This window comes from Curcuma longa, chromosome 3 (genome assembly GCF_044706935.1).
Source record: "Curcuma longa cultivar G26 ecotype Majalengka, Jawa Barat chromosome 3, ITB_CL_G26_1.1, whole genome shotgun sequence".
Taxonomy (NCBI): Eukaryota; Viridiplantae; Streptophyta; class Magnoliopsida; order Zingiberales; family Zingiberaceae; genus Curcuma; species Curcuma longa.
Window position 1 is genome coordinate 3,538,498 of NC_133863.1, and position 27,239 is coordinate 3,565,736.

The following is a 27,239-nucleotide window of genomic DNA, read 5'->3' on the forward strand; positions in this document are numbered from 1 at the left end:
TCTTTTGATGTCTTTAATTATGGATTTTCTTTTATTTCTAATCTTATAATAATATTTTACTGCATTGATGATTGCCTTGTGTCAGCATTAGTAAATATCTTGATAATGACCTTAAAATCCCGTATTCGACCCGATGCATATGGTCCCAGTTGATATGGTCGAATTTATTGTGCTATTTTTAAATATTCCCTTTAAATCATTTTAAAAAAAAAAATCCAAAACACTTTGATCTTGATTGAGACTCATCCTAACCCAGTCTGCAGTCACGCCTATGGAGTCACTAAGATAGGAAGAAAGTAAACATTTTGTCAATAAGATGCTACGACTTCTAGTTGATATAATGTGCCAAATATTTTGTCAATATATGGAAATTCAACACCATTTCAGTATAAAAGTAGCTCAACAGTCAACTACGCGTGCCTTTGACTTCATCTCAATCTAGCATCATTTCCAGCAACAAAATACATTCATAGAGGATACAAATTAATAAGAGTTTATGCAAGTAGACCTTATCGAATTAAAAAGAGTTGCACAAAATAAGAGATGCACAATCACTCCACAGTGACATGACCTCAACTACCAGAAATACAAGACTTGACCATATGGGGCATGTCAGAGAGATGTTACAACTGGCAACGAGCTTGTGTAATTGAAAAGAGAGTACCACGTTACATAAAAAGTACTGAGACAATGTAGCTCATCTGCCATGCGCAATGGCACCGAAGCAGTCACATGACAGCCAGCATACAAAAGGCTCTACTCTTAATCAGTGTGCCCATGTCCATTGGACCATTAATTGATAATAGTTCTTTCCTGGTGGAGGACAGGTGTTTGTTGAATTGCTTTTCACTATTCCACGTTGGTTTCTCGAGGATAACGATCCACTTATATGTTCCTTCCGATAAGTAGACATTCACATTACTTGTGGCTTAAAAAAGGTACTAACCAACACAAAACTGTCGGAGGATTAATTATATTTTACTAGTGATTCAGAACACAAGATGTTGTGCCTCAACCTTATTTCCTTCATGCCAACCACCTTATTTTTCTGTCTTCCATGCTGTGGCCGGTAGCCTTTTGAACTGCAATAATGCTAAAGCTTGTCCGCAATGTCACTCCTATTAGTTACTCTTCCAAATGACCCCATAGCTGTAGATAGAACGTTGAAGCCATTAGTACCCTCGCTGTAATTCTGGGTCTTCCTCGGCTTCCTGTGCTTGGAAGTCTTTGAGGTGTTGTCATGGTTTTCACCATCTTTCTCCTTGATGGTTGCCAGCTTAGAAATGTTGCTACGGCAAAAGGGGCAAGTAGGTGATGCTAAGCACAAGTTTGTGGGATTTGGCTTGCAGTAGCAGCACAAGGCAAGTGTACATTGGGAACACATCTGATGCCTACAATCTTGAACCTCAATGGTGCAAACTCGGTCGAAGCAGATGGCACACACATCCATGTCATCGTCCTGCAATAACTGATGTTATCTATGAAATGGTCCAAGTTCCTGGAAGAATAAATATTTTGTAAAACTAAGTTTTCTATAATGTTATACCCTTTAAATTATAATCACTGGTAACAGAAACATTGCATTGAAACATTAAAGATTCAGACAAAAGTCAAGTGCATGATCTGCCTTTGCCATGTGATTTGGATGTCAGTTAGCACATGTTTCAGTAGTCATCTTTGGATCACTTTGAACCTGAGGCTGATAGCCCAAGCTTGGAAGAACTAGAATCAGAAGTAACATGGTGTCTCAATGTAGTGTATTTATTGTACAATAGCAGCAATAATTAACCAGAACAAAGAACTACAAAGATAAAATGCTTCACATGATTAAAGCAGTCTACAGAAATTTTTCTTTGATATGGAGAATGACTCTGCTTGTTGATAATGCACTTGATTTGCAACTAAGTTACAAATTTGCCCATCTGAGCAATATGGATGCATAAATTATACAAGCAACCAATTATGCCACCTTAAACTTACTATAAAATGCAAAGGAAAATTTGATATTCTATATGAAATACTTTTGCTGGAAATCGAAGTGACACTGCAGCAGTTATCAATTCAAGGGTTGTCGGATCATGCAACAGAGTAGTAGAAGAAAAGAAAAAGGGAGAATATATAGTACCTCAGAAATATCATCATCAAATGCTTCATCTGAACAAGCAGGGAATGTCAAGGATTGTGTTGTTGCTTTCAGGACCTTCATTTCCCTTTCTCTGTTGCTCTCCATTAGAGTTGCCTCCAATAGAGCTTTCGTGTCTAGGTCAAGTTCACTTATGAACTTTAATGCAGAAGGCCAAACTAGAGGCTCCGCTGCAGATGGGCTCAATAGAGCTGCACATGCGCCATGATTTTGCTTCAATGCAACCTCATATGGTAGTCTCCTGTAATAATGACCAACATTGGATCTATGAATTGCAATAATAAAAAACATGTAAGCTACATTGAGAACACCAAATAGAATGTGAGGTCATATGAACTAATTAAGCTTCCGAAGTTTTCCAAACATGTTACCCTAAGTATCTGATATCACTCCACTATAAAACCAAGATACAAACTACATCAACTAATTGCATTTGATTAAAAAAAATACATATGATATATGAAAGAAGACGGAGATTGGAGAACTCTCTGAACTAATTTAGATTATGGTTTAGCCATGATTCATTTCCCTGCGAACAAGCACAGAGATTGAGGAAAATAAAGTCTACCCGGAATCAGAAACACCAGAAAGATATCATCAGTTACTTACCCTGATGCATCCCTTTGAAGCCGATCAGCACCTCGTGAAAGCAATTCACGAACGCAGCCCAAATTTCCCCCACGAGCTGCAAAGTGTAGTGGCGTGCTTCCAGGAAAACTGCAAATTGGAATCTCTTGTGCTTACAACCAAATGAAAATATATAAACTCTGAATTAAGAAGATGGGCATTCAGTAGTTAGCCAAATATAAATTACCCATATCGGCCAGTTGAAGCACAGACGAGAGCCCCACATTCTAAAAGAATATGGGTACAGTTAGGGCATCTTTGCCTGGAAGCGAGGTGCAACGGCGTCGCCCCTGTGCCATCCCTCAAGTTTACAAACCGCAAGAATCCCCTGCAGATCCAATACACCGGGAAATAAACAAGTTTAACATCTTGATCCATTCAGCCATATAAAGCCTAGAACTGTTAGATCCCTCAGGAACTTACCAAGAATCGGTGACTTGCGCGGATTTTGCTGCCGACAAGATTGCCTGCAAACAATCTGAGTGACCATAATAAGCAGCATAGTGCAGGCATGTTCTTCCGTTCACTGAATCAAACATCAAGACCTAACCACGCAGGAGTAATTAGAAAAAACTATCCCAAAAAAGAATCTTTGGCAAAAAGTAGTAAGCTGACTCACATTTGCCCCCGAATCGAGTAGTTTTTGCACACATTCTTTCTCTCCATGCATCGCAGCCAGCATCAGTGGGGTCTAATTTTACAAGAAGATCCAAAGAGATCAAAATCTCCTGAAACCATTTTGAGAAAGACGGGAAATCCACTAATTATGCATTTTCCCACCTGTTTATCTCGATTCACGGCGTCAGGACTCACAGATCGGGCCAGAAGCATAGATAAAACCTGCAAACACACGCGAATCAAAAACAAAAATCGTTGAACTGATCGAAAGCAGCGCGGAGGAGGGGATGACCTCACCTCGAGGCATCCATTTGCCGCGGCGATGTGGAGCGCGGACAGACGGTCGTAGATGGTGGTGCGATGCGCAAGAGCTGGGTCTCCTCTAAGGAAGCAGTCTACCACTTCCAATTTCCCAGCTTGGACTGCCGAGAAGAAGTCATGCTCGAAGCTCGAGCTGGCGCAGCTCACCCCCTGGCCCATCTTCGCCCTACCTCCTCGAATCCGGACTTCCCACCGGATCCCGGCGGCGTTGTGCCGCTGGCGAACGGAGGTGACGTCGTGAGGGTAGGAGAGGTCGCCGAGTCTCTTGGTCTTCGAACAAACACTCCACGCCTGGGCCTGCCTTTATTTTTCACGGCGACACTGACGGTGAACACACTATTAATTGAATGGCTGCTTAATAACAATATCTTAAAGTTTTTTTTATTTCATTTGATTGTTTGGTTCCGATTTTTTTTTCCAGATTTTATTTTAGCATTGATTTCTTTTTACATATTTAAGTTTATTAAACACAAATAAAATAGTAAATATTTATATTTTCAATTGTTTTTTTAATTATTTCATTTAATTTTTTAAAAAATTGTAAGTTCCAATTCAGATTTCGTTCCTAATAACAGGCTTTGAGTTTTTAATTAAAACAATTTTATAAACTCTTAAAGTAACACTTAATTTTAGTTAAAATATTTTCTTAGTAAAATATTTCTTACTTAAAATTTCTAAAAGCTTGTTTAAAATGTTTTCTTCATAAAATATCATCATCAAATAATGATGATAATTTGTCTTTGAAATTTGTGAAATTGATATAGTTTTACAAAACAATAATAATTAGAGAATTAGCCTTTTTAATATAAAAAGGTAGAATTGCAGAACACATTAATGAAATTCCTATAGAATTATATATATTAGATCTGATGCTTTAAATTTTATCCACAATTTATATAATCACCTTCTTGGAGATGGTTTTATTATTGGCTTGACTAATTCCTTTCCATGTAGTTTAATTGAGAGATGTAATGCAAATACCTTTTATAATATTATATGCCAAAATATCTCAAGATTTTAATAATAATTTAACTCAAAAGTCTTTTGTTAAAGTCTAAGATGTGGACTTGTGTGACATCTCATATATTGGATTTAGACGTGCGTAATAATTTTAGTTGATTATCATAGATAAGAGTGTTTTAAAATTTAAATAAAATAGAAAGTGTATCATGGACAAAAATTATTTTTGAATTTCACGGCAAAAAAATATATGTTTGTGGATTCTTTAAAAGTGAGTCGATTTGAAATTTTATAATGTTTTTCTTAATTCTTTAATTTTTATTTTATTTAATCATTTGGCAAATTAATTAGATTTTTAAAAACTATTATAGTATGTACATTATTCTCGACAAATAGCTATGAGCTGAATGTGGAGTAGAAGGATTTTAAGTGGGCAAGTAACTCTTACACGGGAAAGAAGGAAGGTATGTCATTTCCTCTAAAGGGAAAAAAGGAAATGAGTGCTTCTTTAGCCTTTACTATAGTTTTTAGCTTTCTATCTCTCACCTTGAAACCTCTTGGATGGAGCTCATGCCCTTGTCTAAAAACCTAAGGTTCGAGAGTTTACTTATCCTTTTGCCTTGATAATTTCATAAATAGTCGTGGGACCGACCGTGTGGGACTAGCGGATTCCACCTTTTGCAGAAGAGAATTTACTTATCCTTTTGCCTTGATAACGTGTTGTTTTCTTTTCTATCTCCTATTTGGGAGGTAGAGATTTTGATTACTTATTTGTTCTAATGGTTGGATCTTGCCTTCTTATGAGACTTTTCATTACTTATTTGCATCTTGACTCGCATAGCAAAATGTATTTCTGGACGTATCATTGGAGGTGTTGTCTTTTTTAGCTTCTCGGCTTAGGAGGCCAAAGGTTGCCTTTGTGTTAGAATATATAATGGCTTCCTTTAATGATACGGTGAGTAAAATAGCACTACGTTACATAATCAAATCAAAAATAAAAATGAACTAAAAATCAAAGTCAAGGCAAGGATCGGTCGGATCCAATCAAACCGACTTCAAGTGAAGTTGACCCTTGATAGAAGACCTTAAGTCCATTCCCTCTAAGTCATATTCAAATTTAATCATTATTATGGGTTTGCACATCTAGGTTAAGAAAGTCAAAATCTGGTCTCATTAGCACCGACACGATAGAAACAAGGCCCAATCCCGTGGTTGATTGACTCAGTTCAGTGCCCAATCCCCAACCCCCCCCCCCCCCCCCCCCCCCCCCCCCCCCCTTAGTGCATCATTTAGCTCATCTCGGACCCCACGGTCCTGCATCTCGTCTCAACTATCTCGATCTTGAATCTTGTCTTAGACCTCATCTCAGTCCCAAATCTCGTCTTGGACCCCATCTCAGCCCCGCGTCTCGTCTCGGCCGTCTTGATCCCAAGTCTCGTCTCAGACCCATCTCGAATCCTGGCTTGGTCCCAAGTCTCATCTCAGACCCCATCTCGGTCCTGAGTCTCATCTCAGACTTCGTCTTAGTCCCGAGTCTCATCTTGGACCCCAACTCGGCGCCACGTCTCATTTCGGTCGTTTTGATCCCGAATCTCGTCTCAACTCCTTGGTTCATCTACTCAGTGTCCTACTTCGTGCTCAATTGACTCTACTTCCTTCACTCCATTATTCAGCTTGTCAGACCGCTGCTAGAAAGAAACGTACAATGATATTTGAGGGTAGCTCATCTACCTCATTAATATTGTATAATATAACAAGACATGATTTAGGATTATATCAAGCATGAGTGATGGGACCTTTAACTACTCCGATGAAGATGGGACATTCTCCTATCGAAGATGGGACATTTCCTATGATGGGATAGCTGCTCAGATAACTCTATATAATTGTTTTGCTCCTCGTGGACAAAGGTATGCACACACTCTCATACACATGCTAGTCTCATTCTCTACTCTCCATCTTCTGTTCTTCTTCCTCCCCTCTGGGCTACGGCCTGACTTGATTGTCGGAATGATTGAGCTAGGGTACCTCTTAGCATCCGTTTTCATCCTCTTCCTTTTCCTTGCAGCTTGACAGGAGCTCTACCGTTCGTGAGTCTTATGTGACTTCGCCACCATCAGTCGGTGACTTATCCGGAGGCATTCTCGAGCAAAAACAATCATTATTATTTTATTGAGTCTTTCCATCGTTTAATATCCGACCAAATGATTTAACTTTTTGATTGGACGGTGAGAATTTTCCTTTCTTACTTGTACTTTTGAAGGACGGGGTCTTCTCTAGCTAGGCTCTTGGCTCTTTCAATCGGCCGTCGTACCCTTGACGTATAGGGCATAAAGTCAACCTTCTGTCTTCGAAGGCAACAACACCCACACCATTCATGAAGACCTCTTTAAGACCGTTATTCTAGTCATTTTTTTCAAATGGCATGGTCATCACATCCAATTTATAAACTAAAATTTACAAACATCATTGCATTTGCAAATTGCAATGAAAGACCTTGATCTTCTATGTTATTTTTTGAGTGAAATAAAATAAAATAAAAATAAAATAAAATAAATCCCACACGTAGCTTCGGATTATAAGATTGATGCTTTCATATAACTCTGAAATGAATGATTAAAGTACGAACGATCGAAGCCCCCTCCACGCTTTCATTTGGCTTGATCTTAACAACTGTACTTCTTCCATGTGAAGATCAGCAGCTTAGTCCGTTCTTACAATCAGCCGAACCGTGGAATCCAATGAGAAGCGCACGCCGCACGGCTGAAGTCACGTGGTCGGTGCTGAACAGCAACAAATGGGTACAAGATGGCTACAAATTGAAGGGCTTTTTCGCAGACCCGCCCGTGCCGTGCATCATCTATCTCGTGGCTCTTTGTTTCAAATCAGCATCATTATTGCATGCAGCTCGCTCTAGTGGCCCAAGTGCCGGCTGCCTCCCACCACTCTTCTTCGTTCCTTCCTTGGTTTATCTTTCTCGATATCTGAAGCCTCCAACTTTTGTAAAGTTACTACAGATCACCACTCTACATCAGATGATAAATAAATAAATAATTAAATATAATAATAATAAAATATGATCACCAAGGAGACGGCCGGCTATCAAACGCTGAGGGTGCGCGCTTAGTTTAGTTGGTCCTCCTACATCAGCGAAATATACGCGACCCATGTGGCAGGGCCCTGCCTCGCTGGGAGTCAGTGGCCGGCTTCGGTTCCTCTTCGAGCCGAGCTGTGGATGGCTCGTTAAAAAGTTTTCTTTTGATCCTACTGCATTGATTATTTTATATAATTTTTTTTATAAAAAAAACAAAATTTATAGGATTATTTTTTAAATATCAAGGCAATTTTTTTATCTAATATAAGTTATAAATTAAACAATTCAAAAATGTTCATAATTATATAGGTTAAATTATAATTATGAATGTATAAAATATCCGTCATCTTTTAACAAACGACTTAACAAATGGTCATATAATAATATTTTATTAAATTATTATAAATATTCTTTTAAGAAAAATGGGTAGACAGTTCGAATACTCCCATTAAATAAATGTAGATTCGATAAATAATTAATCTACAGCTGCAAGCCGCGACTCCAAGCCGAAGCCGAGTTGGCTAGTTGTTGGATTTTCTTCACTTATTTCAAACGATAAAATATATTATACATTTAATCAACGGACAGAAAGTCTAAACTGACTTGATGAACGGTACGATAGATGATTGTATGACTTTATTTGAAATTGTACCTTGATAGTGGCAACCGATGGCTGCTCCTGACAGTATTCATCGTTGTTTGCTGCGGCTTCCTCTCTTCGCCTTGAAAGGGCAAAAAGAACCAACTTTTCGCCTTCTCTTTCTGTGAACCATTCGAACCAGTCTTAATCGCGGAGCAATTCATCAATAATTCATTCAATCGATCGCTTCATCGAGCTTTACGCAGTTCGATTGGGGAAGTAGTGAGCTATTCGACGACCAATTGCTGAGTTTTCCAGGTAGAAGAGCTATGGAGGAGGGAGAAAACGAAGCCCCTACGCCGCTGCCAGTATCGTCGGTGGTTGAGAGGTTGGCAGCGTTGGTGGAAGAGATCGCCGCCATCTCTGACTATAGGAACTCTTACAAGAAGCAATTTTTCAACCTCTCGCGGCGGATCAAGCTGCTGGCGCCCATGTTCGAGGAGCTCAAGGAAAGCAAGGTCCTGATCCCCGTGTCGACGCTAGTAGCCATGGAAAAGCTTAATCGGGGCCTTGATTTCGCGAAGGAGCTACTCCTACTGGGGAGCAAAGGGAGCAAGATCTTTCTGGTATGTTAAAGAGGCATAAGGTTACTGTTTCGTCTCTTGGTTTCTTCTGTTTTGATCTTCAGAAATGTGGGTTTTGATCTTCAGAAATGTGGTATCCTTTCTTCCAATTTCCTTCAATGAACTTATATACTTCTTATAAACAGATAGTTATCGCTTCTATTGTTGTCTCTTAATTCAGTATCCCACCGTCATAGGTAGGTTAATCGGCTGTCTGATTGGCCATTAGGTTGTTTTTTGTTTCTTTATGAGGCCTCTTTAACTAGTATACGTTCGGTTTTAGTAGCCTATCTAATGTTCTTCGTTTTATTAATACAAGAAATTGCTAATAAGTTTTTTGTGATTGCTGATTGATGTATGAAATCAAATGTAGAAATTTGTGCATTTCGAGTTTCGGTCCCGGTCTTTGCCATTTTCTGTCAAGATTGTTAGGAAAATATCAGATTCGTGATATAATTAACCAAACAGATAGAACAAGCTAGTGGCAAAAGCAATTCCTTTAGATTTTTCTTTATTTGGTTCTTTTATGCTTAAAGCCTGCTACATAGTTTGACCCTAGTCCCAAAATATGAGATGGTTTAATCGAAGCATAGATGAATGGTGCTAGCTTTAAAAGATCAACCCTACTATTTTATCTTGATCAGAGAATCATAGTTTGAAATCTTGGAAACTTCTAAATCTCTGAGATGCTGTTCAGCAACAGAAAAAAGCACAAACACACATCATAATCCATCAGGAAAGCTAGATAAGGGTTGGGCCTCTTGAGCATGTCTTCTAGGATGAATCAGATATTTTAAATGGTTGATTTTATATATTCGTTTACTCTGTAAGAGTTGCACTCCAAGTTTATATCTCGATCAAGTTCAACCATCATGGTGATATGTGATAGGAATTACATCATAAAAGCAGGTCCACTACATTAGAGTTCAATTTATCCTTAACACTAGCTTTAAGTACAAAATCGTTTGACTTTAACTGATCATGTAAGTGCAGCCTTGTGCATGAGGTAATTTCTGCTATTACCGATGGAAGGGTAAGATGAACCAACCTACCTACATAAAGTTACCAACCCTCCAATGGGAAGAAAAAAGGAAACAAAATAAGATTGTTAAGTTTGCAATTTTGAGATTTGCCCCTATTTTGGTTTTGTACTCTTGCCTATAGAATTATGTTAGAAAGATTACACTATTATGGGATGTCATTGCAACTCACCATGATTAGGGCCGACTGAAGAATATATTTGTTTAATAGTTAGGATGTGGATCAAATGTGATGTAGGGTTGACGCAGGAGGAGTCGAGCTTCAACGGGTCACAGTTTTTGACTTGGATATCAAAATGAGGCTCAGTCGGTTATATATATTTTTTACTATTTATAGTAATTTTCTATTTTTAGGGTTTGAGGGTCTTTTTGACTTTTGCAAGCAAAGTTTTTGTTTTTATACGCTTGTTTAGTTGTTTTCGGATGATTTTTTATTATTGAATTAACTTTCCTTTTTCGGCAAAAACCTAGAGACGACGGCAGCTTCTCTTCGTTTCCAATTTCTCGTGCTTGTTTCCTATACAATTCCCTCTAATTTTCTGCCTCCAGAATAATCGTTATTCTGCTCGACGTCAAAATGGCATAGTGCTATTACTCATGACACATTGTTTTAATTGTCACCTTTAATATATACATTGTCAACTCTTATAGGCATAATGGATCAAATCTTTAGTTTTTCATTCTCAGGTAGCCATGGAATATGCCATCATAATCATAGTTGTCTTTGACATATTCTTTCTAAATCTCATCATCTTTTCTTTGAACTGTTCTGGAATTATCAGAAACTGATGGCTAGGATAGGAAATGCCTTTTAATCATGTGAACCCAAATGCATATGTGACTATCAACATAGACGTATCACACTGCAACAATTGTGGGTTTCATTATTTAATTATAGAAAAGGAATAAGGAGCAATATTGCATAATTCATTAGGTTACTAGTAGTTTGTATGAAGAGTAGGTGGAAACTATTTAAATGGATAACTTATTAGTACATAAGTAGAGGTTGACTGGCTAAAGCAAAAAACCCTCATATAGACCCGTAAGTCTAACAAATTACTTGTAAAAAGACTTTGTAATGCTTTTTCTATCTTAAAACTATTATCTTATTCATGTTGTCTATCTTTTGATTATGATAGGTTCCTCTAAAATTAATTATCTGAAGTGCTCATCTGAGATTCCTTCTTTCTGCTTAGCATATGTTTGGACAACTTATGTTGAATTCTTTATTCCTATCTTCCATTGATTTATTATTTATCAACATATATGTATTTGGTTTTAGGTTCTAGAGCGAGATCAAATGATGGAAAGATTCCAAGATGTTACTTCTCAACTGGAACAAGCTTTGGATGAAATTTCCCTTGATGAGATTGACATATCTGATGAAGTGAAAGAACAGGTAAACAAGCAAATACTATTTGTCTTCAAGACTTTGATTGCACTTACAAAATATGTTAATCTTAGGCTAAAATGTCTTCAAGACTTTAATTAGCATTGTCTACAGGTTGAGCTTGTGCATTCTCAGTTCAAAAGAGCCAAAGAAAGGATTGATACTACTGATATTGAGCTTTATGCTGATCTGTTAATGGTTTACAATATGACCACTGATGCCAAAGTGGATCCTATCATTCTACGGAGATTGACAGAAAAATTACAGCTGATCACTATAGCAGACCTCAAACAAGAATCTCTTACCTTGCATGAGATGGTTTCTGATGGTGGAGATCCTGGAGAGGTCATTGAAAAGATGTCCATGCTCTTAAAAAAGATCAAGGATTTTGTACAAACACATGAACCAGAACTGGGCTTTCTGACAGCCACAGACGTTGGCAATACTCCTGTCATTCCAGATGATTTCCGCTGCCCTATATCCCTGGAGCTAATGGAGGATCCAGTTATTGTGTCGACTGGACAGGTCGATAAATATCCATTTTGATTCCATTAAGAGATTCATCTTATGGGTCTTAAAGATAACAGTAATTATTTTTGTTCATTTCTATTTTACAGACTTATGAACGGGGGTGCATTGAAAAATGGCTGGAAGCGGGACATGATACTTGTCCAAAGACACAACAAAAACTATTCAGCACATCGTTAACCCCAAATTATGTCCTTCGCAGCCTCATAGACCAATGGTGTGAGACAAATGGAATGGATCCACCTAAGCGACCTGCGCAAACTGGAAAATCTCAATCTGTCTGTTCTGCAGGTGAACATGTAAAAGTTGTTGATCTTGTTCGAAAGCTATCTTCACAGAACCTTGAGGATCAACGATCAGCAGCTGGAGAACTTCGTTTGCTTGCCAAGAGAAATGCAGATAACAGGATCTGCATTGCTGAGGCTGGTGCTATACCCATTCTTGTGAGTTTGCTCAGTACAAATGATGCTCGCACACAGGAGCATGCTGTTACTGCACTTCTGAACCTCTCTATATTTGAGGAAAATAAGGGTAAGATAATCATCTCTGGTGCTGTGCCTGGGATAGTGCATGTTCTCAAGAAGGGCAGCATGGAAGCGCGGGAGAATGCTGCTGCAACACTTTTCAGCCTCTCGGTGGTGGATAGGAACAAAATGATAATTGGTGATTCAGGAGCTATCCCCCCTCTTGTTTCGCTTTTAAGTGAAGGAAGCCAAAGAGGAAAGAAGGATGCTGCAACCGCACTCTTCAACCTATGCATTTACCATGGCAACAAGGGAAGGGCAGTTCGGTCTGGGGCGATTCAAATACTGATGACACTCTTGACAGATTCAGAAGGAACTATGATGGATGAAGCACTTGCTATCATGGCAATCCTTTCAAGCCATCCCGAGGGAAAGGCAGCCATCACGGCTGCTGATGCATTGCCAGTGCTAGTAAAGGTGATAAAAAGCGGGTCACCGAGGAACAAGGAAAATGCAGCAGCTGTCTTGGTACACCTCTGCAATGGGGAGCAACAGCAACAAATTGTGGCGGAGTTGCAGGAGCAAGGGATGATGGTGCCCCTACAGGAAATGATAGAGAGTGGCACTGACCGAGGCAAGAGGAAGGCTGCACAATTGCTTGAACGCATGAAAAGGTTTTTGGAACAACAGGAGGAGGCTCGAAGTCAGGCTGAGGCTCAGTCTCGAGCTCAAATGCAGGAAATGGCAGACAATTTAACGGTACAATTTCATCGGCTTTGACTGATGCGTAGCTACTTTGTTCTTTTGCACGACCAGTCGAAATGATTGTTGTAGTCTAATTATAAGATTGGCGGTGGAAGATCACCTGCCTGGCAGAGTTGTAAGTTAATTGGGTTGTGATTCTGTGTTGAGGATCAGTCAGATGCGAAAGTTAATTTAGTTGTGATTGTGTGAGTTGGGGTGATCAGTCAGGTGCGATAATTAGTGTCGCAGCTGCCATAAGTAGGAACGCAGATCACAAGTGTGGAAAGTGTGACATTGTTACATGGTGATGATGTAAGTTATCATCAAGTTTTATGGAGGGTTGCATCTGTTTTGAGTCTTCCGACATGATTCTCAAAATAATTCAGTGACTAAGATTCGATATTTAGCCACCCATTGGTTTAATTTAAATGCTTGAATCATGTTGTTTTGGTCAAGGAAAATTAGAATGAAGAGAGGCTCTACCATTCATCTCTCTGCCCTTTTTTTACTATTCAGGCAAAAAGATGTAAATGCTTTTGGCTAGTTTGCGTGGTTTTTTTTATGTTCAGCATTGTGATTTTGCTGAACATTTTTTCAAGATATAAGAATGAGTCCTGCGTGCGTGATCTGCAAATGGTTTCAGTTTTCTTTCACAAAGATAAACATGTCAGAAACTCCAGGAACCTAAAGAAAAATGCAATTGTTAGAAATTACACTGCCTGTGTGCCTATACCCTAGCGTGTGGAAGGCCTCAGAACCAGGAACTAGAAATAGTTTATGTGTTTTCGGGACATAGCTGAGTTGATTATGACGGAGCAGAGTTACAAAAAAAGACAAGGGTTTGTGATCAATTGTAATTTCTCGATTTACTCCCTCACAAATGATCGTAAAATCCACTGTATGAGACTGTTGGGTGGTGGATTTTAATTACGACGGAGCAGAGTTACAAAAAAAGACAAGGGTTCGTGACCTATTGCAGTTTCTCGATTTACTCCCTCACAAATGATCGTAAGATCGACCGTATGAGACTGCTGGGTGGTGGATTCCATCTTTTACGGAAGAAATAGTCTAGGTAAAAGAAAATAATTGATAAAAAAAATTAAGCAGGCAATGTCCGTTTCCCAGTGTCAAAAGCTAATAAGTAGCTCTTTATGCAAGAAGCAGTTCTTTTATGTGCTTTGGTTCTTTTTGCCTAAACTTCTATCGGTAGACAATGTAGGACAAAGGGATTCCAGAGCCATGCCTCATAGGGAGAGATCATTCGAATCATACACACTCTGAAAGAAAAACAAAAACAAAAGAAAGGCTGAGATGATATAATATAGCACATAATTGGGTTTATTTTTATTCAAATTTATTTAAAAATTCAGATTAGTACTTTTTATTCTCTTATAAAAATTATTATAGATTTTATATTTTACAAAAACAATAAGATATTATTTTTTATTATGCAGATTAAAATTGATAGTTATTAAAATTTTACTACAAAATTTAAACTTTTATAAAATTACAACTCCTTGTACAATGTTTTTATACATTAATATAATATTTAATTATAGCCATGAAATTTGAAAATACGTAAATTAATTATTTAATATAATATTTGATTATTAATTGAGAAGCTTTATTTCTCTTATATATATATATATATATATATATATTCAAAATAATTATGACAAATCAATTCTACTTGTCAGAATATACATTATTATGACAAACGAAGAAATTAAATTATTCATAAAATTATATTATATATATTAGTTATTTTTCTCAAGAAACACATTAGGATATTTTATTGAAGACAAACTCTTCTTCCTCTTTGATTATTTTACATTTTTTTGAGACAATAATGCCTGTTGCAAGAATTATGTTAATCAACTTAAGATAAAAAAAAAATTGCAATACTTCTACCAAAGTTTGTCTCAAAAAAATCTAAATCAATTTTAACATAGTGGTATAAGATGTTACTCATTGTTTCACATAACCCACTTGGATCATACTCGAAGACTGCATCTGCTTTGGAAGAGGGAACTAGGATGGTCACTCGCTACCAACACATGGACCTAAATACTCTGCATTGGATTAAGAAACAGCTAGTGCTCAGGGGGGAAAGGCTGCTGCTGAACATGGTCACTCTGCTTGGGCCAAAATCACAAGTTCACACATTTTATCCAATTGAGCGATTGCACACCAACAAAACTGACTTGACAAACATGGATCAAAATTATAATTATTCCTACCATGTCAAGCTAACGGAAATTAGACGCAAAACTATAGTTCAGAAAACAACGGGCATGACCCACATCGAGGTCATGATGAGTCAAAAATAGCAGCAAGTTACGTAGACAAGGAAGACGAACACTAGCGATGCAACAATCGTTCTAGAAAAGAGTAGAAAAGAGCGCGTGGACTGGTGCTTAATCCACCTCCTCAATCTTGGGCCCTGCACCACTTGCACCACCAAATGGTACGTCATCATCCATTCCCCCAGGCACGTCGGCACCAGCTCCCTGGTACATCTTAGCAATAATCGGATTGCAAATGCCCTCCAGCTCCTTCAGCTTGTCGTCAAACTCATCAGCTTCAGCAAGTTGGTTGCCTTCGAGCCACTGGATAGCTTGCTCAATCGCATCTTCAATCTTCTTCTTGTCCGCATCAGCCAACTTCGATGCAATCTTCTCATCCTTGATGGTATTTCTCATGTTGTAGGCATAGTTCTCCAGGGCATTCTTGGCCTCCACCTTTTTCTTGTGCTCCTCGTCCTCCGACTTGTACTTTTCAGCTTCCTGTACCATCTTCTCAATCTCCTCCTTGCTGAGCCTACCCTTGTCGTTAGTGATGGTGATTTTGTTCTTCTGCCCAGTAGTTTTGTCCTCAGCTGACACATTCAGTATACCATTGGCATCAATATCAAAGCAAACTGTGATCTGGGGAACACCTCGAGGAGCAGGTGGAATTCCTGACAGTTCAAATTTTCCAAGTAGATTGTTGTCTCTGGTCCTGGCCCTCTCACCCTCGTACACTTGAATTAGGACACCAGGTTGGTTGTCTGAGTAGGTGGAAAAGACTTGCTCTTTCTTTGTAGGAATGGTGGTGTTCCTTGGGATTAAGACAGTCATGACACCTCCAGCTGTCTCCAGACCAAGGGAAAGAGGAGTAACATCCAAAAGAAGAAGGTCCTGAACCTTTTCATTACCCTCCCCACTAAGGATAGCAGCTTGAACGGCAGCACCATAAGCAACTGCCTCATCAGGATTTATACTCTTGCACAGCTCTTTCCCGTTGAAAAAGTCCTGCAACAACTGCTGCACCTTAGGAATTCTGGTGGATCCACCAACAAGAACCACATCATGGATGGTGCTCTTGTCCATCTTCGCATCTCTCAAACATTTCTCAACAGGTTCCATGCACTTCCTAAAGAGATCCATGTTAAGCTCCTCAAACCGGGCTCGAGTAATTGTAGAGTAGAAGTCAATGCCCTCGTACAAGGAATCGATCTCAATGGTGGTTTGTGCAGTGGAGGAAAGTGTCCTCTTTGCCCTCTCACATGCGGTTCTCAGCCTCCTCAGCGCCCTCGGGTTTCCACTGATATCTTTTTTGTGCTTTCTCTTAAACTCTTGGACAAAATGGTTGACCATGCGGTTGTCAAAATCCTCACCGCCAAGATGGGTATCACCAGCAGTAGCCTTAACCTCGAAGATACCCTCTTCAATTGTCAATAGAGAAACATCAAAAGTGCCACCACCAAGATCAAAGATAAGGACATTCTTCTCACCAACACTGCTTGCTTTCTTGTCGAGACCATAAGCAATAGCAGCAGCAGTAGGCTCGTTGATAATCCTCATCACATTAAGACCAGAAATGACACCAGCATCTTTTGTTGCCTGGCGCTGTGAGTCATTAAAGTAAGCAGGCACAGTGACAACAGCATTTTTAACAACAGATCCAAGGTATGCTTCAGCAATTTCTTTCATCTTGATCAAAACCATAGAAGAGATCTCTTCAGCTGCAAACTGCTTTTCCTCCCCCTTGTAATTGACAACAATCATGGGTTTGTCACCTGGACCAGCAACAACCTTAAAAGGCCAGTGCTTGATGTCGCTTTGAACTGAAGCATCACTGAAGCGCCTTCCAATTAATCGCTTGGCATCTGTTGAGAGTATAAAGATGAATATATACATAACAGTTCATAAACTTAAAAACACTGTAGAGAAAAGGCATACAACAAAATAAAATAACAAATAAGAGATTCATTTTACCAAGTACTTTAGAATTGTAATTACATGATATAAAAACTAAACCTTCATGAAAGTATCAAAGTTAAAAACTTCAGAGAACCCTAAGAATGCAGATATATAAAAACAAATGCCATCAGACAGGTACAAGTACTAACAAATAGAATAAAAAATTTGACAATTCTTGGTAAGAACAGCATTAATAGCTAAAACAACAATGTTAAAGAATTACAACTGTAAGCAAGTAAATGAAAAATTAATAGAACGACACAACAAAACCGGTATGAACACATTGCAGGTCCAAATGGAATCACCATTCAAGCATAAGGACTTTAAAATGCAAATTGATATTTGTTAATAAAAAATTCCAAACAACACTTTTATGTCAAAAACTTTTATTTCCTTAAGCAAATTTAGTGTTTGATCCAAATCCCCAAGTGAAAGAGAGAGCAGCATCTAATTTGTGAATTCATAAGTTCCAGATGATTGATTCATATACTAGGCATGAGAATAGTTTGTAAGCGGGAAAAATAAAGAAAGTTTTATTTGCTTTTTCTAGCAATTTTTCAATTGAAATAACATGCAAGAAATAGTAAATAAAAAAAGTTAGAATCTTATGGATAAAGATAAGTTTTGCATCAGAAAAGTCCAAATATCACATCTGATCATAGTAGCGCCAAGTAGGTTCTCCCTGCAAGAGCAGGGACTTGGAGCCGTCTACACCTCAAAACGATGGGCAAAACACCATTAACAAGCAGAGACAATGAAACAAATTCTAAAAACAGAGGACAACACGTAAATATAAAATGTTAAGACGTTAAATACTTCCATCAATCATCATCTCTAGATAATCAAAACTGTAAAGTACGTCATCGCTGCAATTGATGAAGCCCAGCAGGCTCATATTAAGAAATTCAAGCATGTTTTCCCATATGCTTCATGATTAGTTTCAGAAGCGCGGGCAAGATATAATCATCGCCCAAATCAAATCAAAGAAGGTCCATTCCGTTAATTAAAATGTGACGAGAAGTCTTAAAGGGATATTAGCCAAGCAAAACCAACCCCAACGGTAACCTCACCAGACAGATCTGTGCATCCATGATTTAGAGCAAGAAATTGTAAAGAATGTGAAGAGATGCAAGATTGCGTAAAGTGAGATTGGAAAAATAGCACATGTTTCAGTTGATAACCACAGTCGTTAGAACGCCAGCATCAACCAGACCCTGCTTCCATCGGACAGGGAGAGGCAGCACAACATGGTCGGAGAGCACCTCCGTGGCCAGCGGTGATTTGCGCGAGCAGACGCAAGGGAATGTGAATAATTGTGAATGCTACCAAAACAAATACAATACTAAATATTTTCATTAAATTCCATTTTCTGGATAGAAATGTCCGACCCAAACAGAGACAGTCTCAAAGTCTACATAGATCTCGCACAAACATAACAACGTAGAGATCAGATCATATTAACCCGGATTTAGAAAACATCAAAATAATCCAGATCTACATCGTAAAGATAGATCTTTGATACCGCTGATAATTAATAAGTACATTCTCCCAACGTAACGCAACATACAGAAGCAAATAACACATATAAGAAGCGTGTAAATAGATCAATAGCTCAGACTCACCGAAGACGGTGTTGATCGGGTTCATGGCGACTTGGTTCTTGGCGGCGTCTCCGATGAGGCGCTCGGTGTCGGTAAATGCAACATAAGATGGGGTAGTCCGATTACCCTGGTCATTGGCGATGATCTCGACACGATCATGCTGCCATACACCCACGCACGAATAGGTGGTACCGAGATCAATCCCGATAGCCGCCCCTTCTCCCTTTCCAGCCATATCCCTGGAAATCAAACAGACGCTGAGAAATGTAGACTCAGAGGCAAAAGATCAATAACTTCGGCCGCTAGGGTTTGGGAGTTCTTGCGGAGGAACGCGGAATATGGGAGTGTTTATATAGAGATTTCAGGTTCTAGAATGTTCCATTGGCATAGTGTAAACCGCCCGATCTGATATGAACGGCCGAGATTTATTTCTCATTAAGCGGGAAGAGTGCGAACTGCTATCGTTGTTCTAGGTGTGAAGACTCGTTGCAGCGCGGCGCATAAAGTGTGAAGGCTCGAGCGGATGCAGCGCGGCGCATAAAGACATTCATACGCGATTTCCACCACAGGCTCTCCGCCGTGACAACACGACTGGATTCTCTCTCCTCATCAAAAAACAAGCCAGCTCTTCCTCCTCTCCCTCTGCTTCGGCGGAGAATACAAACAAAAGAAAGGAATCAACTTTTTCCCCCTTTTTAGGCTTGCAGACATTTAAAATTATTTAGTAATTTTGATCAAAATTATTAAATATAATTCTAACTATTAAACAAATAACTCCGAGACTCATATAGGACGGATTGCCCTTTGATTTACAGGTAAAATATATAACTTGCCAACTGGTAGGAAATAAATTCCAGAATGCAACAACAGTGTTTTTGTTTTCCAAAAGATAAACGAATTCGAAAATTGATAACTTTGCATCTGTGGAGCGTTGCAATTATGTGTTTAAGCCTATATGATTGTTCAAAAACTTGTTGCCAATTTTTGACTTATTCGAAAATTGATAACTTTGCATGATATCGCCCTAGAAAACCCTTTAAATAATTCTGATAATCTTTTTGTTTGTTCTCTTCAGAAATTCGAATTGCTAGAACTTCATCGCTCAGGCAATTCAGTTTCTTAATTGTCCTTGATTGAATACTGATTTCCATTAACTGCGCAAGCTCTGGGAACACAAACCCGTAGCTTCTGCTACGTTTCTGACATGGTGGATATCCTTCAGCCTTGCAATTCCATCGTTGTAGTATTTACTGATTTTAACTATTCTTTTGGCTTGTCGCCATTACAAACATTTAAGAACGAACATCTTTGGAATACCCCTCAGAGTAGCGATAGCATCAGCTTGAAACCAATTTTGCTTTTTCTTGATTTTTTGCCTACCATACACTTTATGATTTTGAAAAGTTAGCCTAATGGAAGGAGACAAATTGAGCCTTAATCCAACTACATATTCTCTTCTTTACCATTCAAAGTCAGTCTATAAAGGGATTTGTTTGGGGAAAAACAAAAAGCTACATTAAAATCGTTGACAATTTAAGATAAGGGGCCCAAGAAAATTTTTCTACTGTGAAGATAAAATTTAGAATAATTTTAAAATTTTCAGCCTTGTAAAAGTTTATTAATATCAAAATATAGCGTGGCATTTTCCCCAATTTTTTTTTCAAATATCTTGTCTCTAAGAAGTTTTTAATAGTAAACTAGAATGAAAATAGTAACTAAAGAAACATTTTAAGGGTGAAATAAAAATATTGAGTTTTAAAAAAATACATATTAAACTATGGAGGCATTCTGGTGCTTAAAAATAAATAAATAAATAAAATTTTAACAACAAAATAAAAATGTTGAGGAATATTTTGGATGAGATGCTAGAAAACGTTTCCACAAGTTGTTCTATCAGCAAACGACAGAACATATCATAGTTATGGTTTCGAACATGGCTTATAATTAATAGTACCTATTATTTTTCCCCTCGTCGACGCAAAAACATACAAAATTAGTGCATGAAGTACAAATTATCTAACAATTAAGGTGCCGGAAAAGCGTCGGAAAACAAATTCGTTAATAGTGGACACAATGAATTACTATACTTGCAAAAATATAGGGAAAAAAAATGTAGATGATCCTTCTTGGATGCGACTACTGGGATGTACCCAAGTAATCAAAAATACAAACCTGCATTAACCAACATTCATTTTTGATGCTAAATGAAGGTGTAGAAACTGGCATCAGTGGAAGCCACCTTCGAACCATCCAGAACCAGATTTTGTGCCCTGACTTGTAGTGTTATTAGATGAGCTGTGATTGTAACTTTCATAGCTATCGTCGTCTTTGTCATCATCCCAGCCAGCCCAGCCTTCATTGCTCTTTTTCTCCTTTCCATGCTCTTCCTTCTTTTCGTTGTCATCCCAATCATCCCAGGAACTGGTGGAATTGTTATGTCTGCTTGCATTATCTTCAGAAGTATTCTGGTACCTGCTAACCTGTCCAGACTCTTGATTACTACCAACAGTCTCTCTCTCCTTCCATGGCCAATCATCCCCCTTCCAATTGATGCCTTCTTTAGAGTATTCTTCAACCTTTTGGGATGTCAACGCCATCACACCCCTCACTATCCCCCATGTCTTCTGCCTAATTTCGGTGGTTTTTGTGGCCACCACATTCATTGTTTCATTGACTTTATGATCGTAACCTCCCTCAGCTACCTGTATTAAGAATGTGAAAATGAAGCATTTAACTGGGATGCTAATCAAATTAAGTGAAGAAAGAATTCCAGTAGAAGTCTACACACTACAAAGAGGGAAGAAATAGTCAGGAGATATAGAAGTCTACACCAATGCCTTGGCTTCCAGATCCTTGAGGTTAATATCAAAACAAAGATCCAAATGTAGATGGGACTAGGATGCTTGTCTAGGTCCCTGAATATCTGTTTTTTTGCTAACGTATTACAAAATTCATTGTTATTAAGAAATTCAAGACGTGGAATATGTATATATTTATAATATGACTAATGCAATTAAGGATTTCTCAAAACAAATTTAGAAACAAGTATTTTCATGCAGTCTACATGGAATGCATTACTTTGGTAAACCTTTAGGTTATATTTGTTTTCTTAGATCAGATGCATGCTGCTCTGCTGTAATTGTTTAAGATGATTTTAACTTTCTAACAGCATCTGGTCATGTGAACATTGAGCAAGTGTCATCAAAAAACTTGTTAAAGAGACATTAAATGTTAACAAAAAAGTAACGATTCTTAGGATTATAATTAGAATGTAGCAGGAAACATCACTGCAGGAAACATCACTGCAAGAAAAGCATACATTATGTCATGCTTTCCAAGAAAAGAGAATTAAAAAAAGTAGTGCAATGAACTTTTACATATTGCAGAGCATATTATTTCAGGAAAAGTAAAATGGACGTTTACATGTGAAACTAGGTCTCCCACTTATGCCTTTCATGATATTTGGAATCCTATAGGAAAAGACTCCTCCTTATTGTGAACTTCCACTAAGAAAGTTTCATAACATACCCATATGAGCTTAGTTGTTGATTTCAAAGATGATGAAAATTTAGATAACACACCATATGAGCTTAGTTGTTGATTTCAAAGATGATGAAAATTTAGATAACATCCCATATGAGCTTAGTTGCTTGATTTCAAAGATGATGAAGTTGCTAATGAATCTGGTTGAGTTTATCTTAGTTGGTGCTGAAAAGTGAAATAAATCCTTATATCGGGATTAAACAGGTTGGAAGTATCTTGGCAATGTCAAAGACGGCTCCATCATCAAGCCCAACGAAACATATAAAGGAGCAATTTGAGAAGTTGAAGGATTAAACAAAATACGATGACAGTTGCTCGTAAGACCCCCACCTTCTAATAGGTGTTCCAGGTCCTCCAATCTCGCAAAACAGAGGATGCACTAAGCATCTATTATGATACCCTTGTGAATTAGACGTGCTTTCATTGAAAGATAATCATGATATACTGACCAATAGAAAAAGATTATAAATTATTTTGACTATCTCCTCATTGTGGTCATAATGATACTAATATTCTCAAGTACTAGTATAATATGCACGAATTTAAATTTCATTAATCTCACCAAATACTGAGCAAGATAAGCCATTCCATGGAGAACCACTGCCACCCCTCTGAAACATTGAACACCAAGTCGAAGGTGATCCAACATATAATGACCTCATGGAACAATGGAAGCCTTGAGGAAGTCTTTAATGAACTACAACTGTCAATATCAAGTTTCTCTAGTGAACAAACAAAACACTAAACTACAAATAACTGTATTTCTCTTCTTGTCTTTCTCATCCTCTTCCTCCTCTTCTTCCTTTTGGTCATCCACCTCTTCTTTTTCCTCTTCCTTTTGATCAGTACATTAGTCAGCATCAAAACATTATTGTTCCACCAAGCCATATATAAAACCTTTATCACATGATATTTTATGTGCAATTATGATATTAAAAAAAGATAGTCATCATTAAAAAAAATTTTAAAAGGGTACTTTTTGATATAGAATTTTTAGTATTGTAGTACTGTTACATTGTGTCTGAATTTCTTTTAGAATGGTTTGATCTTTGATATATGATTTTAAGAGTTAATCAGTGTAACTTTTATTATAGTTATTTCAAATTGTAAAATTGGGTGCATTTCTCTTAAGCAGATTTGCGCCTTAGAGTAGGCCCTACAACATCTTACCAACTAGTTGTGCCTAATGCCTTTAAAACACGGTTGGTAGGGACAACAAATAGTGAATCTTATGTCTCTCTCATTCTCCTTGACAAGTGCTTTGTTGAACTTCCTATTCTGCCACTTATTTATTTTCTTCTTGTCGACACCATTAATAGGCCTATATCATAGTAATATATGCATGAACATTGAAATAGACTTAGCAACCAAGGTAATAGGAGACAAAAACAACAAGAATTGAATGATTAAACAAACTTGTTTGATCTTCTAATACCATCAATGTCAACCGCAAGCATAGAGTAAAATAAGACATTTTAACTAGATCTTAATAACCATCACAGGCATATGCCAAAAATTCATGAACATTATGCTTACTTGTAACTGAAGATTCGGTTCATACAAATCTTAGGTCGGAAATTCTAATGGCAAAATCTTACTGGTATGATCCATATGGCTAGCCCAAATAGTTGGGACCAAATGGTTGTTTTTAGACTCAGTGGCTTTCTTTGTTAACATGCCACTAAATAGAAATAGTATATGTTGTTGAACTTTATCCAGCTCAATATGGCAAATTTTCAGGCATATGCTTGCAAATCTACTGTTTCGTGTATTTACCACCATTTAATTTTACAGATATAGCATCCTAAAATTTAAAATTTTGTATATGTGTCATTAACAAATTTCGCTCTTAGAATAGTCAATCATTATAAAATCCACAATGTTGTCCTTTAACTTTGAATATGATATAGAGTGAATTTAATTAGCTATCGATATTATTTTTTAATTCTTTCATGTATATTTATTAATATTTTGAATGACAATTGAATACTAAGGAAAAATGATTAATAGGTAATAAAATATAAAGATAATAAAGAAGTAAAGAAAGAAAAAAATGATATGAACATGAGATTGGTTAAAACTAATCACATTTATGAGAAACTTATAGGCTTAAAAGGATATATATGGGGTATCATATTTCTGCATCATTAGCTCTTTTTTCTGTAATGGCAATTATGATATATATTTACCCCATTGACATTCTGTTTGAAAGGAAACCTAAGATGAAGAGGTTACATCTTTAAATCGTTAAGTAAATCAAGTATCAATAAATTATTTTCTTCAACATAAGGAATGGATCTGAGTACCAAACACCCATAACATGCATTATTGAAACAAGCTTGAAACAAAAAAAATAAAGTCTCCAATTTTTGTATTCTTTCTCATCATTGCTGAGTTCTTGTTGGCTCGAATATAGTGTTCTACGCTTCTATCACAAAAGAAATATATCAAGCTAAAGAGCAAGTAATATATGAAGGATTCACATCAGAGTGCTACTTAGTTAGTAGAAAAGCTCCAACTTGTTTCCAACACTAAATATAGAAACAATGGAAATGACTAAACATAAATATGCATGAAAAAGCTTAAGCAAGTAGAACATACATAAAAAAAAAATGAAGAGTACCTTGGATGCAAGATCCTTCGTGCCTGCTTGTACTACATTAGCTGCTGACTGTGCTGCAGAGGTAGCCATAAGCGATAGTCGACCAAGACCCTATTAAATAATCAAGAATAAGGCATATCTTCATACCAAATAACAAAGAGCCAATGATAAAATTCAATCATGAAATAGGCTTCATAATTTCCAAAAAAACTCAAGAGAAAAAACTACTTATCAGAAAACACATTCATACATTTGTTGGCTTATGCCCAAATAAACATGATGTATGTAATTGCTACAAATTTGCTCTCGAGGACAGCATATTGTTTCTCGCTGATACCACAATCCACAAGTTCTCCAATCATGGATCTTAAGTATCTTATTGTCCAACCTCTTACCTAAACATGTATGCAGAATTGCCTACCATTTATCCTGCTGCCCATAGACATTGCGCTATGTTGATTCTCACATTACTATTATAGATACTATTGATATGTTATCACTTAGCAAGTTAAGTCTAGTAGATATGCTTAAAAGAGTAGAGGACAACTAAAGAAAACTTCAATCAACATAAATTACAAGCGAATTAAAAAAAAGGGCCACTAGTGATATAACATTGCATAAGTTAATGGAGAGATAAGATCCACTATGCCGATTCAAAATAGTTGCTCCTTACCGGCTCAATGATGATAATATGCCATTATGGAACCAAAAAAATCGATTGAAATTTGATTTACCATCAAAAGGCAAAGATTATCTCATTTAACAAAAGCATATGTCACACAAAATCTAAGGTTGACAGTAGCTACCAAGTATGAGATACCATGATAATAATATCCCAACAACGTTGGGCCTAAAAAGCTCAACTAAACAAGGGTTCAGGTAAAATGTGCACATAGGAAAGGAATCCCATTTCTATCACGAGAAACTAGTAGTTGACTGGACAGGCTATATTTACTGATATTAAGTTTTTCTAGTTAAGTACGTGAATTTTGGAACTCTATAATGATTTTATTTGACTGCCCATTCAAATATAAAAGAGAAACAAACTGCATGATGAATAGTTAATTATCTATGACAGGATCAAGTTTCCTTCACCTGAGAAACAATGGAAACAGTATCCTGTAGAAGATCACCAGGAGGGTTATTCTTTGGAGCAGAAGGTGGTGGCGATGAACCAAAACCAACATATTTTCCTCCTTGAGATGGAGGAATTCCCTCAAGACGAGAAGCATTTTCAGACACCTTCCTCGCGAAAAAGCTCTCCTTGTTGGCGGCTGATGCTTCCAATTGCCCTCTGGAATAGATGTTCTCCGTTGACCTGGATCTCGAGGGTGGTTGCGCCCCTCTTTCCTCTCCTCTTCCCGTCCTAAAATCACCCACCGATTGGTTCCTCCGGATATCGGACGAGGATGTCAATTCCTCGCTGTCCCAACTATCCCAACCACCGTCACCCGTCAAGTAGCCACCTTTGCTAGCGCCTGGTGCCAAGGGAGGTTTCTTCGCCCCCGAACCAAGCGTTTCCTTGACGACGGGAGGATCACGCCATGATCGGCCATCTGCGAGGGCCTGGATCCGCTCGCGATACACGCCGGCGGCCCCGGTGTTATACTTGACGACGATGTCCGTCTCTTTGGGAACGCCGTACTGGGCGAGGAAAGCGTTGAGGCGATCGTTTCCTCCGGCCTCCATCTTCTTGAGCTGGACCTCGGACCAGGCGTCCATCGTGACCGATCGGACGAAGCTAATGTGGACGCCGAGGCCCCGGTGCTTCCCGGAGCATTCGAGGCACATGAAGACGCCGTAGGATACGGAGGCCCACTGCGGGTTCTTCTGGGCGCAGTCGACGCACGTCCTGTTCCCCGGCTGCGCCTGGAGCTCGCGCAGGCGGCGGGTCGCGGAGGCGTCAGCCATCGATCAAACTATACGATTCCGACGGGATCGAGAGAAGAGAAGGAAATCCTAGAACGCGAAATGCCTAGGTATCATGGTAGATCAAGTTATGGTAATGGAGGTGGTTGATGCGATCTTGAATCGTCCCCCTTTCGCCTCTCGTTCTTTCCTTCTCCGTTTGGCGAGTTAATTTGTTTTAATTTTATCGCGTGGGATTAATTATTTAT

The 27,239-nt window shown here is 38.1% G+C and overlaps 4 protein-coding genes and 2 non-coding genes across 7 annotated transcripts; 1 reads left to right on the top strand and 5 right to left on the bottom strand.

Annotated features, from left to right (window-relative positions):
• Nucleotides 1-477: 477 nt before the first annotated feature.
• On the bottom strand, nucleotides 478-3,997 carry LOC141822887 (E3 ubiquitin-protein ligase XB3-like). 2 transcript variants are annotated; one of them, XM_074710196.1, is made up of 8 exons: nucleotides 3,686-3,997; nucleotides 3,551-3,610; nucleotides 3,390-3,461; nucleotides 3,194-3,315; nucleotides 2,958-3,098; nucleotides 2,753-2,860; nucleotides 2,126-2,384; nucleotides 478-1,459 (listed from the first exon to the last, which is right to left on the bottom strand). In XM_074710196.1, the coding sequence occupies exons 1-8, from the start codon at nucleotides 3,866-3,868 to the stop codon at nucleotides 1,094-1,096; spliced, it is 1,311 nt and encodes a 436-aa protein (XP_074566297.1). In that variant the 5' UTR covers nucleotides 3,869-3,997; the 3' UTR covers nucleotides 478-1,093. The 2 variants fall into 2 exon arrangements, with proteins under 2 accessions (XP_074566297.1, XP_074566296.1); XM_074710195.1 differs by having other exon boundaries at nucleotides 478-1,468.
• Nucleotides 3,998-8,501: 4,504 nt separating this feature from the next.
• LOC141824837 (protein spotted leaf 11-like) lies at nucleotides 8,502-13,487 on the top strand. The gene is made up of 4 exons (XM_074712169.1): nucleotides 8,502-8,969; nucleotides 11,289-11,405; nucleotides 11,511-11,921; nucleotides 12,014-13,487. The coding sequence occupies exons 1-4, from the start codon at nucleotides 8,673-8,675 to the stop codon at nucleotides 13,166-13,168; spliced, it is 1,980 nt and encodes a 659-aa protein (XP_074568270.1). The 5' UTR covers nucleotides 8,502-8,672; the 3' UTR covers nucleotides 13,169-13,487.
• Nucleotides 13,488-15,336: 1,849 nt separating this feature from the next.
• On the bottom strand, nucleotides 15,337-19,285 carry LOC141824260 (heat shock 70 kDa protein 4-like). The gene is made up of 2 exons (XM_074711514.1): nucleotides 18,999-19,285; nucleotides 15,337-17,282 (listed from the first exon to the last, which is right to left on the bottom strand). The coding sequence occupies exons 1-2, from the start codon at nucleotides 19,210-19,212 to the stop codon at nucleotides 15,550-15,552; spliced, it is 1,947 nt and encodes a 648-aa protein (XP_074567615.1). The 5' UTR covers nucleotides 19,213-19,285; the 3' UTR covers nucleotides 15,337-15,549.
• Nucleotides 18,003-18,119, bottom strand: LOC141825815 (small nucleolar RNA Z278). The gene has a single exon (XR_012601565.1). It is a non-coding gene; the product is annotated as a small nucleolar RNA Z278 (small nucleolar RNA).
• Nucleotides 18,264-18,348, bottom strand: LOC141825780 (small nucleolar RNA U36a). The gene has a single exon (XR_012601535.1). It is a non-coding gene; the product is annotated as a small nucleolar RNA U36a (small nucleolar RNA).
• Nucleotides 19,286-21,075: 1,790 nt separating the features above from the next.
• On the bottom strand, nucleotides 21,076-27,191 carry LOC141824213 (ADP-ribosylation factor GTPase-activating protein AGD7-like). Its single transcript, XM_074711455.1, has 3 exons — nucleotides 26,218-27,191; nucleotides 25,144-25,233; nucleotides 21,076-21,679 (listed from the first exon to the last, which is right to left on the bottom strand). The coding sequence occupies exons 1-3, from the start codon at nucleotides 27,031-27,033 to the stop codon at nucleotides 21,203-21,205; spliced, it is 1,383 nt and encodes a 460-aa protein (XP_074567556.1). The 5' UTR covers nucleotides 27,034-27,191; the 3' UTR covers nucleotides 21,076-21,202.
• Nucleotides 27,192-27,239: the final 48 nt, after the last annotated feature.